An 18,270-nucleotide genomic window follows, 5' to 3' on the forward strand; every position below is an offset into this window, starting at 1 on the left:
GCCGGCGCACCACGCTGATCCGAAGCCAGGAGCCAGGTGCTTCTCCTGGTCTCCCATGTGGGTGCAGGGCCCAAGGACTGGGGCCATCCTCCACTGCACTCCTGGGCCACAGCAGAGAGCTGGACTGGAAGAGGAGCAACCGGGACCAGGACTAGAGCCTGGTGTGCCGGCGCCATAGGCAGAGGATTAGCCTATTGAGCCGCGGTACCGGCCCTGCCTTTCAAATAAATAAATAAATCTTTTAAAAAATACCAAACATACATAAAGTATAAGGCCAATATATTAAAAACTTCTACAAATATGGGCAGGCAATGTGACTCAGCAGGGTAGGCTGCCAACTGGGACACCTGTATCCCATATCATAAGCCTGTTTCCAGTCCTGGCTACTCCACTTCTAACCCAGCTTTCTGCTAATGTGCATGTAAGGCGGCAGAGGATGTCTCAAATATTTAAGTCCCTGCCACCCACACAGCAGGAGACCTAGAAGGTGTTCCTGGCTCCTGGCTTCAGCCTGGCCCAACACAGCAGTTGCAGGCATTTGAGGAGTGAATTAGCAGATGCAAGATCGATCTCTCCCTCCCTCCTTCTATCCTTTTTTTTTTTTCTCCTTCTCCCTCTGTTATCCTGTCTTATAAATAAATAAACAAATCTTTAAAAAAGCGCCTACAAGTAAATAAAAGTAAACAAATACGCCAATAGAAAACTAGACAATGTATGTATATAGCTAATCAATAGCATAAGAAATATAAATGTATAATAAACACAGACAGATGTTCAGGCTTATTAGGTAACATTTTTTTACTCAAGAGAATGAAAAAAAAAAAAACAGGACATCAATATTAACAAGATGTAGGAAAATGACCCTTCATAAATTACTGGCCAAATGTAAATTAATGCTATTTTCTCTAAGGACAATTTGGTATTATGGGTACTCTTGCTGTCAGTACCTGCCATTCTCACAGTGGCTCTATCTCTAAAAAAAATAAGTGCAAGCTTATTTTAGGGCAAAAAAAGTTTGAAATTCAGGCATAATTTTTTCACAATGTGCTTTATTTTTAAATGAACTTCTTGAAGATCTCTGATATGCATGGGTTTCAAAATTTTTGCACAAAAATAAATTTCTTTTAATTCTATTTTCCCACATGCTTTGTAAAGTACCCATGCAAAAGTACTTAATTATCAGAGATTTTTAAAAAATAACTACTTTTACATAAACATGATACCCACTAAATTCATTATCTCAAAGTTCATCAATTGTCAATATTTTAAATTGAGAAACTTTCATTCATAAGATAAAAGAAAAGCAACAGAAAAAATCTTTCTGTAGAAATGTCTGTATAAACTCATTGAAATGTCTTTAGGCAGACCGAACTGCTGATTAGATTCTACAGTGGTAGGAACCCATTTTTATTCCAATTTTAATGATTTATAATTATGAACTAATTTTAACATCTTGGCATCCTTTTCAAAACATGAAGATCTTATTCTATAAATATAAAAATTTAAATATTTTAAAAACAACTGGCCAACTTCCAAAAGCTACCAAAATTCATCATATATTTGGTAAATACATCTTAATAAAAAGTAAGATATATTTCTAAGGATAAAGAAGAGACTCATCTAGATCTATAGTTACAGAATTTATTGGGTTCTAATTATTGATAGTGAATATATTCCTCAAGAGGAAGTTTCAAGCTATAATTGATAACTATATTTAATAATTATTAATATAAAGAAGGTAAAATGTATTAAAGTATAAATTACATTTGACAGAGATTCTAGAAAAATATTCAACATATACTTATTTTCAATACTTTTCTTTCAAACTAATAAATGATAGAAAAAAAAACGTACTCCAACCTTTCAGCTTTGGATTCATTGTCAATTTTGTACTGTTCAAAATCTTGGCTAAGAGACTGTAGCTTTTCTTGAAGCCTCTTTTCACGTTCTATACTTCCTTGATAGAATTTCAACTCTTTTTCCATTGCTTTCACTTTTTCTTCCATAGCCTTAAATTCATGAAGAATTAGATAGCTGACTCCACAGTACTTACAAACTTTTTCTTCTGGCGACATCTAGGAAACAGAACATACATTTACTGAAATGATATTTCTTAGACTCTAAAAAATAGTGTTCAACTGAAAATGTTATTGCAACCATGCTGGTCAAATGACATAAATATACAGTGTGCTATGCCATAAGACAGTAACTATGCCCCTGGTTACATCTGGATACCATTTTAGAAACTAGCATACTGACACTGACACAAAATCTTAGAATTAGAAAATGGTCTTTCAAAGTAGATTTATTCTTGAAATATTTTCCATAAAATGAAACTAAAAATGGAGAAAAAAGTCTTTACAATTGTTTTCTTAAGATGAGTTTTCCATAAAGTTGGAAGAAATCAGCGTCTCTCACTGCCAACCGCTCAGTGACCCCGGAGAAGCTTCTTGGCCTTTTCAGATCTTATTTTCCTCATTTGTAAAATTACAACTTTGGGCCAAATAAATACTAAGTATCCATTCAGTGTCAACATTTTATAATTCTTACATAATTTAACATTCTATCATAAACCTACAAATAAGAAAAATACTTTGAACTCAATCTCGTCTAACTAAAGTCAGTTCTTTTCTCCTCAGTAGGTATTATTAAATGCAATTTACAGATTTAATAACTGAGACTATTAAAGCTCAATAACTAGTTGATGTGTGGGGAAACTGTGATTAAAACCTTGTACCTATACCTTTACTCATTTGTATTACATTCACCTACCATGCATATATCAGTTAAACTCTCTAACTTCATTCAGATAGCATTCCTATGGCTATGGCCAACACAGGAGCAATATAAAAATGGAATTCTAGCAAAGTCAGGAGAGAAAGGTTCTTTTTTCCCCATGAAGTACAAATATTCCTCAAGTAGCCTTTGCTTGCTTTACTATTCACAAAGGATAAGAGATAGCTTCACAAATATTTGCTCTAGAAAACTAACTTGAAATCAACTCTTGGATTATTCAGACTAGTTACTCTTAATGCAACCTCCTTTGAGATTACAGAAACTGCTCTTGTAATTAAGAATTATGCCACAATATCTGCTTATCAATGCTAATACACAAACACCACTTGTTAGAAGAAACTAATAACAAAATTTTGTAAAGTAGAATTTGGCTCATTTAAACTTTAATAATAAAAAATAAAGTTGAAACCATAATATTATGGGACATATATAACTATAATAGTCATTTAATTTCCACTGATACCAGATTTATAAATATGTAAAACTACATGTTTAAAAGAAATAAAAAAAGATAACTTGGTTCAAGCTCTGGATAGACTCACAGAGTCTATTCCGACCAACATATATGGTTGTCCAGCCTCTATTTTAACATCCCAAATGATGGGAAGCTACTTTCTAAGGCAGTCTGTTCCATCTTCTGCCAGTTTCATCTCTCATAAAGTCCTTTCTCACACTCACCCCAAATCTGCCTCTCTGGAACACCTACTTGTCGTAATCATCTCAGTCACCATTTGGAACAATCTCAGGCTTCATTCATACAAAGATCTTTCTAATATTTGAAGACAGCCATCAGGGACACACCATGTTATCTCTTCTGCAGGTCAACACTTTCAATTTCTTCAGCTGTTTCCCACATACATGGTTTTAAATTTCTTCCTTATTCTACATAATTTTCTCTGAACTTGTTCCAGGGATCTATAAATGTATTTCAAAGCATGGTGCCCAGAACTGAATAACTCAGTATGGTTGGTCTCACTAAAAGAGTTAAGAGAGCATTCAAACTTCCCTTACTTTAATATCTTACTAGTATTACCATTAGTAATATCTTCTATTGCAAACAGATTAAATTGATCTTTTGTAATTTTTGCTATTATATACTATAACTGACTTTTATGTTAAATAAATGCCCAGCTTACAAAAACACTGCAATGGAAACCTACATCGCATTATACTGAATACACCAACCATTTCATTCCCTTCTATGTTCCCCTTTTTGAAAATCCACTTTCCACAGTCCTAGCTATAAGATTCCTTCTTCCCATACACCCTGGTTATGGCTAATTGGTGTGCCGTGATAAGACACTGGCCAAACCCTAAACTGGAGTGAGCCAACTAGGCTTGTAAGTATTGATGATCCAGGCATTTAGATTACACTTAAAGCAGCCATAAGGAAGAAGGGTCATGTGCAAGACAGAGTAAGCCATATTATTGGGATGAGAACAAAGAAACAATAGACATGCAAAGAGAAGCTAAGATAAAGACACTGTGGTTCCAAAGAGAAACAGGAAAGAATGGTACCCTATACTATCACATCTGATAACCTTCCAGTTCCTTGCTTTGGTCCCTCTTGAAATTTGGCTGCCCTACTTGCCCTTTGGGATCCACACCCAATCTTCCTCCACCATTCTCTTTCCCGCCTTAGGCAACCTATTTTTTGCAACCAGTACTTTCCATTCTATTATGTGAACATTTGGCATTTCAGATCCAAGTGCAGAACTATAAATGTAAATATGTATCTTCCATTAGACTCAAGTGTATGTATGTACGCATACATACATAGATGCATACATGTGGATGAATGGATGGATGGCTGGATAAAGATAAAAATGTTTTAGATTCAACCTAGACAGATAGATGAAGATAAATATATCTTAGAGTCAATCTTTAGTTATTAACTTGGGTACTCAGGAAATTCTAAGCTTTGTATCTTTTGCAGATTTGATCCTCATTCATCATTTTATCCATTTGACTCACTGATATTAAAATATTAAACATGGGAGCTGGTGTTGTGGTGCAATTGAAGCTGCTGCCTATGATGATGGCATCCTGTTTCAGAAGGCCGACTGGAGTCCAGCTGCTCAGTTTCAAATCCAGCTCCCTGCTAATGCGCATGGGAAAGCAGCAGAAGATGGCCCAAGTACTTGGGCCCCTGCCACCCACATGTGAGATCCAGGAGTTCTAGGCTCTTGGCTTTGACTTGCCCCCTCCCTCACGTGGCCATCTGAAGAGTGAACCAGCAGAAGGAAGGTCTTTTCCTCTCGGTCTCTCCCTCTCTGTCATTCTGCCTTTCGCATAAATAAAAACAATCTTTTTAGAAAAAAATCTGACAAAATTCTTTAAAAGTGTTAAATGTTACAAAGTTTTAGAATTTCACAGAATGTCATATCACCTTGGTTGATAATGACCTACTATTTGGTACATTTCAAGTATAACTTTTCATCATTATTCAACTGCGTGTGTGTGTGTGAGTATACATATATTTTTCATACTGTCTTCAGGAATATTATGACACACTTTGTCAAACACCAATATAAAGTCCATATATGAGGATTCTACTCCTATTGTACTTTTTGGATCTAATAACTTTACATAAATGAAATGGCCTGGTCTACATATTGGCTCCAATGGGACATACAATTGGGACAAGGTTGTTGTTTTCACTAATAAATACATCTTCACAAATCACCAATTACTAACACATATATTCTATGATCTAGTCTGAGATTGAAATTAAGTCCACTGAATGTAATTTGTAGGCATTTTATATATGGAATAGCATTTGTGCATTATCCTATTACTCTCTAAATATCCTCAAAGATAACCAAGACGAGGCCGGCACTGAGGCGAATTAGGCTAAGCCTCCGCCCGTGGTGCCGGCATCCCTTTGGGCACTGCCTGCTCCTCTTCTGATCCAGCTCCCTGCTAATGGCCTCGAAAGCAGTAGAAGATGGCCCCTGCACCCACATGGGAAACCCAGAAGAAGCTCCTGACTCCTGGCTTTGGATCAGCCCAGCTCTGGCTGTTGTGACCATTTGGTGAGTGAACCAGTGGGTGGAAGACCCTTCTCTCTATCCCTCACTCTCACTGACAGTAACTCTACCTCTCAAATAAATAAATAAAATCTTAAAAAAAAAAAAAAGCAACTCTGCAATCCCATTCAAAGATACTATCAGCCCCAAGAAAATAATTTATCCAGGTCAAGAGACCCGAACTAATTCTCAGCAGATGGATACTTTCTTACAATCTTTTGCCCTTCTTGACTCTTGTTTCCTTCTCATCAATTGAATCACTTACTCCAAAGCATTTCCATCTTTAACCTTTCCTTATTAATCATAGTTCTTACTCTGCTCCTGGCAAAATGCCCTGCCCTTATTCTAAAAAACCTTTGATGAATGGAGTATATTTGCAGCCTGATGCACTGAAAAGAATAGTATAAGCTTCACAATGTAAAAGCTATTAAAATGCTACTTCATCATAGTAATCAAGGAAAGCAAAAACTGAAACAAGTAATGCAATATATGTTAGATAGGTTTTCTGGAATTTCAGCAAAGGGGAAACATGATATTCACCATGAGCTAGCAACAAAACAATAAAATTATAAAATAATATGTCATTAAGAGTGGTCTCCTGGTGCTGGCACTGTGGTGTAGCAGGTAAAGCTGCCGCCTGCAGTGCTGGCATCCCATATGGATGCCGGTTGAGACACAGCTGCTCCATTTCTGATCCAGCTCTCTGCTATGGCCTGGGAAGGCAATGGAAGAAGGCCCAAGTCCTTGGGTCCTTGCCACCACATGGATCCTAGCTCATGGCTTTGGATCAGCCCAGCTCCAGCCGTTGCTGCCATTTGGGGAGTGAACCAGTGGATGTAAGATCTTTCTCTCACTGTCTCTCTGCCTCTGCCTCTCTGCAACTCTTCCTTTCAAATAAAGAAATAAACAACAACAACGATAACAAAAAGGTCTTTATTAAGAGTGGTCTCCAGACTTCAATCTGAACCACTGAGTGACCTACGTTAAATAAATTTATTGCATACAACTCTTCAATGCTATTAAGTTGTAAATAATTTTCTGTAAGCAAAACTGCAACAGAAAAAAATGTAATAACCCTTTCAAATTCTTAGAGTCTGTATGGGCTAATTACTTAGAACATTTTTATGAAACTTGAGAAAGTATGAAATACTGTAATTATGTTTCCAAATGAAGCAAGTAAAAGTTATCTATTTTTTGTGAATTATAATTTGTGTTTCATTCTTATAACTTAGTGTTAGATCATCTCCTCATTTTGAAAGTAAAATAATGACATGCTGTCATTCCTGACAAAAGGGCTATCATTAGCAGGATGTTTTGCTTTCTACAACATGCACTTTGGAGGAGGCATTAACAAATGCAGTATATTAAGGAAATGCAGAACCATTTTAAAATAAATTGCAAAACAAACTTCTCAAATGCAGTATTTGTGTTTTTAGAATTACAGTTATTCAACTTAAAAATGATATAAAAATTTAAAGGTTAAATTAGGCTTCAGAGCCTTTTCAGAGCTCCTATCTGTACTTCAACCAGAAAAGGCACTCAGTACTCTCCTGCTGCCTAACTGAGGCATTCTCTGCTCCAAAATTTATGTTTCCTTCCTCTCCTACCTATCGCATGCTTTTTATGTGCTTGATAAGGAGAAAAGGAATAGCTAATGTATTCCACAGAGGTAAGAGTGACAGTACTATAAAACATTAGCCCTTCCTAGAAGCCTTTACACAAAACAATGACTGTCCAACTAGGATATTTCATTCAGGTCAAGAGAACATTTCTGGGATAGGACAGTGGACCCTTCGAGCTATCAAGTCACACAGACCACCTAACAAGTTCATGAGGCCATCGGGACCTTTCCTCATCATTAAGTCAACTTGCTGCACTACCAATTTAAATATCAATTTGGTAAGGAACTTCTACAGAAAACCCTACAACTACATGTATATATATTTTTTTATTTGACAGGTAGAGTTAGACAGTGAGAGAGAGAGAGACAGAGAGAAAGGTCTTCCTTCCATTAGTTCACCCCCAAAATGGCCACCACGGCCAGCGTGCTGTGCTGATCCGAAGCCAGGAGCCAGGTGCTTCCTCCTGGTCTCCCATGTGGGTGCAGGAGCCCAAGCACCTGGGCCATCCTCCACTGCCTTCCCAGGCTACAGCACAGAGCTGGACTGGAAGAGGAGCAACCAGGACTAGAACCCGGCGCACATATGGGATGCCAGTGCCACAGGAGGAGGAATAACCAAGTGAGACATGGCGACGGCCCCTACGTGTACATTTAATACTAAAACTCAGTGCTTTTCCCTAAGATTGGGAAAAAGGCAGGACTGCCTACTCTTACTGACATTATTTACATGGTACTGAAGGTTCTAGTCCAAGCAATAAAGTAAGAAGAGGAAACAAAAAGCCTATGTATCAGAAGAAATAAAACTGTCTCTATTTTTGAGTTGGCCATAATTGTCTACATAGAAAACCCCAAGGGACCTACTATAAAACTCCTAGAACTAGTAAGTTCAACATCTTGCATGATTCAAGATACATCTAGAAAAATCAATGATATTTCTATATATTCCCAGTGAGTGCAAAGACACTGAAATTAAATATGAATACTAACTGCAATTGCTGAAAAAATTAAATATTTAGGTGTAGATATAACTAAATATCTATAGGACTCATGCTGAAAACTCTAAGATGTTGATGAAATAAACTGATGACTAAATAGAGAGATATACTATGTTTATAGTTAGAGGCCTCAAAATAGTATGATATCATTTCTTTCTAAATTGATAAAAATGGATAATGCTACTCCTGTCAATATTCCAGCAAGATGTTTTGTAGCTGCAGACAGGATTATTCTCAAATTTATATGAAAAGCCAAAGGAATTATGTAGTAAAATAATCATGGAAAACAACAAAGTGAAAGGAATAACTCTGTATAATTTCAAGACATAGTGTATTATGACAGTAATCAAGAAATGTAGACCAATGTAATACAACAACAGAGAACACAGAAACAGACTTACATAAATATGTCAAATTGATTTTTGGCAAAGGTGCAAAAGCAATTCAATGAAGAAAATGTGAACTTTTCAACCAACAAATTGTGCTGATATAAATGAATATCCACAAATTTAAAAAAAAAGAAGAAAGAAACTCAACCTAAGCCTTATTTTTATACATAAAAATATATTCAAAATGAATCATGGATTTAAATGTAAAACATAAAATGTGATTTTTAGGGGAAAAAAAAAAGGGAAAACCTAGGGATCTAAACTAGGTAAAGAGTACTTACACTTGATACCAAAAGCATGATCTATAAATGGAAATTTTGATAACCTTGATTTCAATTAAATTTAAGAACTTTTTCTCTGCCAAAGATCCAGGAGTTCAGCTGCTAGGTTGTCTGGTAGTTACACGCATACGTGTGTGTGTGTGTGTGTGTATGTATTACATGTCCTCCTGAAAAGACAAGCTACAGACTAGGAAAATTATTTGCAGGGGCTGGCGCTGTGGCTTAGTGGGTAAAGCCACCACCTGCAGTGCTGGCACCCCATATGGGTGGCAGTTCGAGTCCTGGCTGTTCCATTTCCGATCCAGCTCTCTGATGACCTGGGAAAGCAGTACAAGATGGTCCAAGTCCTTGGGCCCTGCACCAGTGTAGAAGACCTGCAAGAAGCTCAGGCTTTGGATCAGCCCCATTCTGGCCATTTGGGGAATGAGCCAGCGGATGGAAGACACCCCCCCCCCCTCTCTCTCTCTCTCTGCGCCTCTTCCTCTGCCTCTCTGTAACTCTGCCTTTCAAATAAATAAATCTTTTAAAAAAGGGTTTTCTTCTTTTAACCATTTTTATCATTATTATTTATTTGAAAGAGTACAGAAAGAGGCAGAGAAAGAGAGAGGTCTTCCATCCACTGATTCACTCCTCAAATGGCTGCAATGGACAGAGCTAAGCCAATCTGAAGTCAGGAGCCAGGAGCTGCTTCTGGGCCTCCCATATGCGTGCAGGGGCCGAAGGACTTGGGCCATCCTCCACTGCTTTCCCAGGCCATAGCAGAGAGCTGGATTGGAAGTGGAGCTACCAGGACTAGAATCAGCATCCATGTGGGATACCGGCACTTCAGGCTGGGGTCTTAACCCATTGCGCCACAACGCCGGCCCCAGTAAATAAATCTTCAAAAAAAATTTGCAAACAATATATCTGACTAGTATCTAAATTATATATGGAATTCTCAAACTCAACAGTTAAAGAAATTTCAATTAGAAACTGGGCAAAAGACAAAAAAAAAAAAACATTTTAGGTGAAATGTTTCTAAGATTTACAGATGCCAAATAAGCACATGAAAAGATACTCAACATTATTTGCCATTAGGAAAATGTAAATTAAAACCACAATGAGATATTACTACACACCAGTGACAAATCAAATGTTGGTAAAAGGTGGAAAAATTCAATCATTCACATATTGCAGGTGAGAATGTTAGATGTCATAATCATTCTGGAAAAACAGTTTGGCAATGTCTTAAAAAACTAAACATGGAAATACCAGACAACCTAGCAACTGAACGCCTGGGCATTTATCCCAGGAGAATAAAAACATATGTTCAAATAAAAGAATGTTTACAGTAGCTTTATACAGAATAGCCAAAAACTTGAAAAACCCTAGATGCCCTTCAATAGGAGAATTGGTAAATAAACTAGTAGATCAAACTATGGAATACTATGCAGCAATAAAAAGGAGTAACTCCTGACAATAAAAAATATTGGAGACCAGATCACTGGTGGCCAGGGGTCATGGATTGAGCAGAAAGAAGGACTGGGGATGTTAGGGGAATGTGGCTATGAAAGGACAATGTACAGAAGCCTCATCATGGACTGTTCTGCATCTCCACTATATCAATTAACAATACCCTGGCTGGGATATCCCTCTGCAGTTTCTTCAAGTGTTACCACTGGGGGAAGCTGGAGGATACATGGGATCTCTTAGTATTATTTCTTATAGCTGTATGTGAATCCATAATAATCTTAAATTAAGAAATTCAATATTAAAATGATAATAAAAAATCTAGACCTAAAATACCATAGATTAATCCACAAAGGCATTTTTGAGAATCAGAAATGCTGGCTTCATAAAAAATAAAGCAAACATAATAAGCTTTTGTCTATCTCACTATGTTTCCAGAGTACATTTCCTCTAGTACCTACTTTTCCACTTGGAAATCTTACCCAAGCAAATTCTATGACCTTCAGTCAATTCTATGACCTTTAAGGCCAGTCAGAAAAAGAAATTTTTCCTGAAAACAGAAATACATATTTTTCAAGTTTCATAATAATATTTTGAAGAAACTATTTTTGTAATGAACTACCCTGGGATACAATATTAAGTGAACAGTTATCTCCAGAAATTAGATTTCCTATAAAAAGGCAATCACTTAAAAATACACCACACATACACATGCACATATACATATCACTGGCTTCCGGGATGCCAGGTCTAACATTTCTATGACCAATTTCTTTTTCCTTTTCCTCTACTTTAACACAACATTAAAATCTGAACCTAGCCCCAGTGGCCCAAAATGACCTGGAAAATTAAGTTTATTTTTTCTGGCAATGACAAACTGTGCTTGGGAATATAAAACTGTTATTCAGAATAAATTTCAAAGTTCCAAAGTACTAAAATTACTGAAACAGGACAAAATGAGCTGTTACTGTGGGGAAAGGGATTGTTATCCCAGAAAGAACAGTGTGCTCTTCAGCCCCTGCATAGCCACTTCTGTTTTGCAAAATAAACAACTCTGGTCTCTTAATTTTACTTTGTGTCCTATGGCAATAAAGATCTCCTAAAGCTAAAATCCTATTACAAGTGTTCATTTTCTCACATTTTAAAAAATAAGAGATCAGTTTTGCTTTTGCAAAGTAATTTTTTTCACTGGTTTGTTTTTGTTGTTTTGACTTCTGCATATGCCCCCTAGCACAAACAGCAAAAGGAAAATTGTTCACTGCTTTTTCCTAACAATGGGATCCAAATGTCTCTGAAATGGAATAACATTCACGAGTGGAAGAGATATAGAATTATCATTTTACTCGATCTATAAGTGCTGTCTTGAATGCGGGAATAAAATCTTAAACACAGAACTGTACTATCATTACAATCGCAGTCTGCTTTCAGAATGATGAAAATTCCAACAAGGCAGATTGTCTAAGGTCAGAGACAGGTAAGTCAGCCACGGCTGCAGAGAGAGCAGGCTAATTCAGAGATGCGGTGTAAGGACGGATAGAAGTAAACTGTAGAGTTCAGCAGCACACAAACGGGACAAGTGTGGTCTTGCTGTCCAGCCCAGGGACCGCTTTCATGTCTTCTGCCACTAAAGGACATGGAAGTCTAAAATTGTTCTGAGCTCGGTCAGAAATTGTGTTAAAAGCAAAAAGATCTGAGAGTGAGAGTCAAAGATTATCTTATTCCTTCTTCTCTAAGATTCCCTGGGGAGAGGAGATCAGGGAAAAGTGATTTCACAATCTGCCTTCTAATCAGGCAGCTGGTTCTCTAACTACAGCCCCTTTTCACCATCCGTTCTGTTCCCCACACTTTTTCTCGGTGGCCCTCTCCCCCAGGGCCCTTACATTTTCTTGCAGCTCTCCTTTTTCTACTACTCATTTTGAATTAATGGTAGAGTGTAGTGCAGTTCTGTTCACACTGTAATTTATCAACCATCCATTTCCATAGCTCATAGTAAAAGTGCAGAAAGAAAGAAAAAGGAAAGTCTCCTCTCACCTTCTCTTCTGCACCAAGCTTCCTTGCCTATACACCGAATGAAAAAGCAAACACAGCAGGGGCTTCTCTAGAAAGAGGAGCCAGCATAAAAAGTAACACAAAAAGTTAACAGAAGAACAAGAAAGAAAGAAAAAAAGCCTTTGAAAGATCTCTCTGTGGCTATACACTGATCCACCCACCTCAATCCTTTTTTCTTCAATAAAGAAATGGAGCACAATTTCCAAACCATTGTGTAAAAAAATTCTGCTTTTCTCACGTTAAAAATGAAATGATTTTAACCTAAACTATTCCTGTTACCACTATAAGCTATACAAAGGTAGTCCCAATAGTTCATGCAAAAATAGAATTTAATGATAATATGCATTTTCCATGAACTTTTTGAAGACTTCTCCATACCTCTATCGTGATTCCGTACAGAACAATGTACACAGCTGACAAAATAAATACACTGCCTGATCACTAGGCAACTAAACAAGTAAAGTTACACACAACCTAAATAAAGCAAACGGAAGGAAGAAAGCATGAAAAGAATATTTATTTTCAAAGACTGTTTTTACAGGCTTTGGGAATACATGTACACTTTTTCCTTGCTCTATAATCAAGCACCCAGAACACTGTCTAGCACATAATAGACATAATAAATATTTGTGGTATAACTTAGGTCTGAAAAAGTACAAAGCCATATCTTACACTCAACATTGGGCAGGAACCAGGGTAACAATCAGCACAACTGGCCAGGGCCTTTGGACAGCTGAGTTCCTCTTGCTGTCCCCACTTTTCTGCACGGCCATTCCTGCTTTAGACTCAAAATGTGAATTCATGAAATGCTTGGTTTTAGCATTCTTAAACAATTTACTTATAAAGTACCACAAACATAAGGAAAAAACACTCTACCACTCTCAAAAATCTTATCAAAATAAATACATATTTTATATATTCAAAACACTGAGGGGCTAGCGCTGTGGCGCAGGGAGTTAATGCCCTGGCCTGAAACACCGGCATCCCATATGGGCGCTGGTTCTAGTCCCGGCTGCTCCTCTTTCGATCCAGCTCTCTGCTATGGCCTGGGAAAGTAGTGGAAGATGGCCCAAGTCCATCTCTCCACCCATGTGGGAGACCTGGAAGAAGCTCCTGGCTCTTGGCTTTGGATCAGCGCAGCTCCGGCCATTGGGTAGCCATCTGGGTAGTGAACCATCAGATGGAAGACCACTCTCTCTCTCTGCCTCTCCTCTCTCTGTGTAACTCTGACTTTCAAATAAATAAATAAATCTTAAAAACAAAAACAAAACACTGAAGTTGTTAAACATTCCCCAACTTGGCCAGCTTTTTCTCAGCAGGAAACTTCTGTTCTTTGGCCTGCGATGCTTCATCCCCTATCCATTGACATATGCAGTATTGAAGGGACAACACAAGTTCTTCCTGCATGAAGGGCCTCCTTTGATCATTCCAGCACACAGGAATTCCACTCCCCATCTCCCTCTCTCTCTCTTTTTTTTTTTTTTTTTTGACAAGCAGAGTGGACAGGGAGAGAGAGACAGAGAGAAAGGTCTTCCTTTTCCATTGGTTCACCCCCCCCAATGGCCGCTGCGGCCGGCGCGATGCAGCCAGTGCACCACACTAATCCAAAGCCAGGAGCCAGGTGCTTCTCCTGGTCTCCCATGCAGGTACAGGGCCCAAGCACTTGGCCATCCTCCACTGCACTCCCAGGCCACAACAGAGAGCTGGACTGGAAGAGGAGCAACCAGGACCGGGACTAGAACTCGGTGTGTCGGCGCCATAGGCAGAGGATTAGCCTATTGAGCCGCTGCGCCAGCCCCCATCTCCCTCTCACAGCAGATACTGTCCCATATGGTATGTGAATCACTCTGTCCTGTCGTAGAATCCCCGCCCCCCAATATCACTACATATCCTCTTCCATTCAGGTAATTAGGATCTAAAATGCAGGTAGACTTTTTTTTTTTTTTTTTTTGCCTTGCTTTGTTTCATTTAATTTCTACCACACTTAGACCAATACATGGAAGGAACTCAGTTCATTCCAAGAGAAAGTATATCCCATGTCTTCACAAGATAAGCTCCATTACTCCAGTTAGCATAGCATGGCTGAGCTTTCTTTGTACGGATATTATGCCTAATATAAAAGGTGGAAAAATTAAATGCAATGATTTAAAATGTCTTTTCTGGTAACTGGACTTCCCTTCCTGCTCCTGCAAGTTGCAGATTCCATAAATCTAAAGGAAAGGCAGCAATAGTAAGCATCAAATTAAATCAATCGCATGATGAATGCTAACAGGCAGCTCAAAGAAACATGCACAAAGGGCAAAGACATATCTGGGAACTGAATGCAGTTTTTAATTAAAATGTAACAGAATGGTGGTTAATTAAGAGCTTATTGAATCTTTGCTGAAAAATCTAAATGATTAATGTTAGCTAAGTTTTGATATCTAAAAACTACAATTTAAGTCAATCATTCGCAAAAGAGATTTTGTAACAGTGTACGGTTTAAGCTAAAAGGTGGCACTGGAAAAGGGAAGAGAATCTGAAATGATTTCTAAGTACATACTTTCTTTAGCTTTTTCCAGGGAATATTCCAGGAAGATTTATCTTGCAACATTGTACTTAAGAGGGAGACTGACCACCACAAAGGTTAAAGCTGCAAGAAACCAGTTTGAATCAGATCTTCATGGTTACATGAGCATTAGCTGGGCTTTCCTCATTATAATACTAAATTCTCTGCCCAGCAGAGAAGACTGCCACTATTTTTTTAAGATTTATTTATTTATTTGAAAGTTACAGTTACACAGAGAGAGGAGAGGGAGAGGGAGAGGGAGAATGTCTTCCATCCGCTGGTTCACTCCCCAATTGGCCACAATGGCTGGAGCTATGCGGATCCAAAGCCAGGAGCCAGGAGCTTCTTCTGGGCCTCCAAAGCGGGTGCAGGGGCCCAAGGACTTGGACAATCTTCTACTGCTTTCCCAGGCCATAGCAGAGAGCAGGATTAGAAGTGGAGTAGCTGGGTCTCGAACTGGCCCCTGTATGGAATGCCAGTGCTTCAGGCCAGGGTGTTAACCCGCTGTGCCACAGCGCTGGCCCCTGCCACTATTTTTTGAAAATGCAATGTAGGGGTCAGCACTGTGGCATAGCAAGTAAAGTCGCCATCTGTAGTGCAGGCATCCTGTATGGGCTCCTGTTCGAGTCTCAGCTGCTCCACTTCTGATCTGGCTCTCTACTGTGGCCTGGGAAAGCAGTGGAAGATGGCCCAAGTCCTTGGGCCCCTGCAACCTCATGGAAGACCAGGAAGAAGCTCCTGGATCCTAGCTTCAGATCGGCCCAGCTCCAGCCATTGCAGCCATTTGGGGAATGAACCAGCTTATGGAAGACCTTTCTCCCTCCCTCTGTGCCTCTGCCTCTCTGTACTCTGCCTTTCAAATAAATAAATAAATCTTTTAAAAAAGAAAAGAGGGGCTGTGGCGCATTAGGTTAATCCTCCGCCTGAGGTGCCGACATCCCATATGGGCACCGGGTTCTAGTCCTGGTTGCTCCTCTTCCAGTCCAGCTCTCTGCTGTGGCCCAGGAGGGCAGTGGAGGATGGCCCAAGTACTTGGGCCCTGCACCCGCATGGGAGACCAGGAGGAGGCTCCTGGCATCAGATCAGCATACCTCCAGCCTTTGTGGCCATTTGGGGAATGAACCAATGGAAGGAAGACCTTTCTCTCTGTCTGTCTGTCTCTCTCTCTCTCTCTCTCTCTTTCTCTCTCATTGTCTGTAACCCTACCTGTCAAATAAATAAAACAAATAAAAAGAAAAGAAAATGCAGGAAGAAGTATACTGCCTACATTGTATGAGCAAGAAACACTCTCTTTTCTACACCCTGAACAGTCCTCTAATCTTTGTTATAGAATCCTGGGCAAACAGCTTCTCAAGAAGGCAGTGTCCTTTTGGAACTCTATCTTCCCACTGCCTCCTTTACTTGTCATAGTAAATACAAACTCTTCTCAGAGAAACTCCTGCTTGAAGCTGATTATTTGGTGACACCCAAGTAACGAACTCCTTATGCAACTGACAGAACTGGTGACCCAGATGGGACTCTCTCTCTCTCTCTCCTGCCACTGGAGTGTCTGAAAACCAAGAGCAAAGCAGTTGGCTGTGGCAAGCTCATTCCGAGCTTGCCTGCTGTTGGGATGCTTGCTCCTTCTGTTAGAATGGGAAATTTCACTTGGTACCTTGTAATTCTAGTTGTTTCCCTGAAGATTCAAAAAGTGAAGTACCCACTTGTTCCTTTTCTTCAGCACCTTGCAGAATTGAGAAGTGAGTAACCTGAGATTTCTGCTATTATATGGATCTAAGAGTTGCTAAAAATGAAAGCCAATACCAGAAGTATGCTATCAGGAAAAGAATCCAGCACCGGAGAGGGGCAGCTTTTCATAAAATGTCAAAATACAAATGTTAGGTTTTGCTCCGGAAGACTGAGGATAACAAGAGGATGGCTCAGGAACTCCCTGGGCCACATTTATCTGTTAGTGACTTATCTGGGTGACTAGACCCTGTATTTCCCCTTTTCACAGGTGTGGTACCATTTTCCCAAGGGTTAGAGATCTCTACAGAGAACAGGTAGAAAATGATACTGAGACTTCCGTGTTTTATATAATCAGAGTTTTACCTTACAATCAAGACTAGCTTTATTGGAGTAGGAACTGCAATGGGAGAGAGTGGTGCTATCAGTGGGCCAGAGAGTACAGGGTTGTGGCATCCATAACCTGCTTCCACGAGCTCCCTAGGGAGTTAGAAGTAATTATTAAGGAACGTAAGTAATATTCAATCTGTATCTGGAGACAACCCCTCGGGAGAGTATTCCACTTCACTGGGAACTCTTTGGGTATGCACCAATGACAACAAAATAGATGATACTCTTTTTGTAACACAGCCTGGCCACAATATTCATTGAGAGATCTGGAAAAGTGGCTGGGTGGCTCTCTTACAACGCCATCATACAACTGGACTCAAGTTGTAAACAGGAAGAAAGATGGGAAGAGATTCCATATGTGCAGTGTTTCATGGCCCTACATCAGAATAAAGGGTTTTAGAAAAAGTACAAATTGTGTAAATTAAAACTCAATGCTCCCCATTCTAAACCTGAAGGGAAATCCCTACCCACACCAGAGTTCCCTGGGGAAAGAATCTCTTTAGACTGTAAGGGTAAAGGGAAATAGAGAAGGGCCACTTCTGGCAACTTCCCTGATCCCTGAGCCATCTCCAGCAACTAGCCCTGAGCAATGTGCACGCTGCTCCTAGCACTGACAATGTACAAAAGCCTCTATCCAACTCCCCTGACTCAACTGCCAGCCTCCCATCCACTGAAGAGGCTCATCTGACATCATCTCCAAAGCCAATCTATCCACCTTTACCCAGGAGCACCGCCAGAGTTACCCAGCACAGAACTCGCTATAAGCCTTCAGGAGGTATTTTTATTCCCCCTCTGCCAGATTCTTCCTCTCTCTCTCTCTCTCCTGCCACTAGAGTGAGGAAGGAGAGTTAATAAAATGTGTATGTACCACTTGGCACTTGTGACCTGTATGACTGGAAGGTAAAGGTTAAAGACCTGAAAGCCAATCCTGAGGAATTTCTGCTACTAACATGGCACGTTTTTAAAACCTGCAATCCCATCTGGCAGATATTCAAACC

At 39.3% G+C, this 18,270-nt stretch overlaps 1 protein-coding gene across 1 annotated transcript in view; it reads right to left on the reverse strand.

Annotated features, from left to right (window-relative positions):
* The window catches only part of LEKR1 (leucine, glutamate and lysine rich 1), a 215,314-nt gene that overhangs the window by 185,158 nt on the left and 11,886 nt on the right, over positions 1-18,270 (reverse strand). The window contains exon 3 of the mRNA XM_062178384.1: positions 1,861-2,075. Within this exon, the coding sequence (XP_062034368.1) occupies positions 1,861-2,075 (215 nt within the window). The remainder of the gene's footprint in view (positions 1-1,860; positions 2,076-18,270) is intronic.

Source organism: Lepus europaeus, chromosome 2, assembly GCF_033115175.1.
Source record: "Lepus europaeus isolate LE1 chromosome 2, mLepTim1.pri, whole genome shotgun sequence".
NCBI lineage: Eukaryota > Metazoa > Chordata > Mammalia > Lagomorpha > Leporidae > Lepus > Lepus europaeus.